Raw genomic sequence first — 2,083 nt, 5'->3', positions numbered from 1 at the left:
CCTTACTGCAAATGCACATCAACTACAGGGAATAGAGCGGGGACTCCTCGTTACTGTACTACAACTCCCAGCACCCCCAGCCGGCCTTTCCCCAACCCTTACTGCAAATGCACATCAGCTACAGGGAATAGAGCGGGGACTCCCCGTTACTGTACTACAACTCCCAGCACCCCCAGCCGGCCTTTCCCTAACCCTTACTGCAAATGGCTGGAACAGTAGTTGGAGTATATAATCAGATTGGAACGTTGGCCAGTCCTGTCTGTGACTTCTAGCCCCTCCCATATCCCCATTATCCTAATCGTTAATGCTATTTACGCTGCATCTACATTTAGTGCAGGCATTTGTGTATCTAAGATAAAGCCTACTGGCTACAGCACGCACCGCCCCCTACTGGCTACTCAGCATATTTCGGTTATGACTCTCAGCATTAGGAGCATCAGCGCCCTCTGCTGGTTATGGGGTGGAACTCAGCTCTGTATAGGGGAGAGGCAGCAGAGGGCTGAGCAGTCACACCCTGTGGGGGTTTTACGCCAATTAACACCCTTGGGTATAGCCCTTCCTATTACTGGTTCATATGATTGAAGTAATTTGCATTGTTTTCATGATTGGGTCTGCCTGGGGCCTCTCCATTACCCGGGATCTCTCCATTAACTGGGGCCTCTCCATTACCCGGGATCTCTCCATTACCCGGGATCACTCCATTACCCGGGATCACTCCATTACCCGGGATCTCTCCATTACCCGGGATCACTCCATTACCCGGGATCTCTCCATTACCCGGGATCACTCCATTACCCGGGATCTCTCCATTAACTGGGGCCTCTCCATTACCCGGGATCTCTCCATTACCCGGGATCTCTCCATTACCCAGGATCTCTCCATTACCCGGGGCCTCTCCATTACCCGGGGCCTCTCCATTACCCGGGATCACTCCATTACCCGGGATCACTCCATTACCCGGGATCTCTCCATTACCCGGGATCTCTCCATTACCCGGGATCTCTCCATTACCCAGGATCTCTCCATTACCCGGGGCCTCTCCATTACCCAGGATCACTCCATTACCCGGGATCTCTCCATTACCCGGGATCTCTCCATTACCCAGGATCACTCCATTACCCGGGATCTCTCCATTACCCGGGGCCTCTCCATTACCCAGGATCACTCCATTACCCGGGATCTCTCCATTACCCGGGATCTCTCCATTACCCAGGATCACTCCATTACCCGGGATCTCTCCATTACCCGGGATCTCTCCATTACCCAGGATCTCTCCATTACCCGGGGCCTCTCCATTACCCGGGATCACTCCATTACCCGGGATCTCTCCATTACCCGATCTCTCCATTACCCGGGATCACTCCATTACCCGGGATCTCTCCATTACCCGGGATCACTCCGTTACCCGGGATCTCTCCGTTACCCGGGATCACTCCGTTACCCGGGATCACTCCGTTACCCGGGATCTCTCCGTTACCCGGGATCTCTCCGTTACCCGGGATCTCTCCGTTACCCGGGATCTCTCCGTTACCCGGGATCACTCCGTTACCCGGGATCTCTCCGTTACCCGGGATCTCTCCGTTACCCGGGATCACTCCGTTACCCGGGATCTCTCCGTTACCCGGGATCACTCCATTACCCGGGATCACTCCATTACCCGGGATCTCTCCATTACCCGGGATCTCTCCATTACCCGGGATCACTCCATTACCCGGGACCCCTCCATTAACTGGGGCCTCTCCATTACCCGGGATCTCTCCATTACCCGGGACCCCTCCATTAACTGGGGCCTCTCCATTACCCGGGATCACTCCATTACCCGGGATCACTCCATTAACTGGGGCCAGTCCATTACCATAGTTACCCATACAGAGATATTGCCTGAATTGTGCAGAAGTCACAGTTGCCCCAGGGCATCAGGCGGCCGAGCTAGTTCTACAGCAGCCAAACCTGTCAGGGAAACATAAGCCTTTGTCTCGGGTGAAAGAGCCTGAATTATTCTATTTGCCCCGACAGCCTCCCCTCCCAGCGCCGGGCAACAGAACTGCCCCGACTCACCTGTAATTATGTAACATTCTGCCCC

At 54.6% G+C, this 2,083-nt stretch overlaps 1 protein-coding gene across 1 annotated transcript; it reads right to left on the bottom strand.

Annotated features, from left to right (window-relative positions):
• Window positions 1-562: 562 nt before the first annotated feature.
• LOC105945675 (uncharacterized PE-PGRS family protein PE_PGRS20-like) lies at window positions 563-1,868 on the bottom strand. Its single transcript, XM_012954296.2, has 2 exons — window positions 1,370-1,868; window positions 563-1,290 (listed from the first exon to the last, which is right to left on the bottom strand). Exons 1-2 carry the CDS (start codon window positions 1,866-1,868, stop codon window positions 563-565), a joined length of 1,227 nt encoding a protein of 408 aa, XP_012809750.2.
• Window positions 1,869-2,083: the final 215 nt, after the last annotated feature.

This window comes from Xenopus tropicalis, chromosome 8 (assembly GCF_000004195.4).
Source record: "Xenopus tropicalis strain Nigerian chromosome 8, UCB_Xtro_10.0, whole genome shotgun sequence".
NCBI lineage: Eukaryota > Metazoa > Chordata > Amphibia > Anura > Pipidae > Xenopus > Xenopus tropicalis.
This window is presented reverse-complemented; position numbering and strand designations above follow the sequence as displayed.

Coding starts and splice junctions, on each gene's coding strand:
- LOC105945675 (XM_012954296.2), bottom strand. CDS start 1,868: ATGGGTAACTATGGTAATGGACTGGCCCCAGTTAATGGAGTGATCCCG. Junction 1,291..1,369: donor GGGTAATGGAGAGATCCCGG/GTAATGGAGTGA, acceptor CGGGTAATGGAG/AGGCCCCGGGTAATGGAGAG.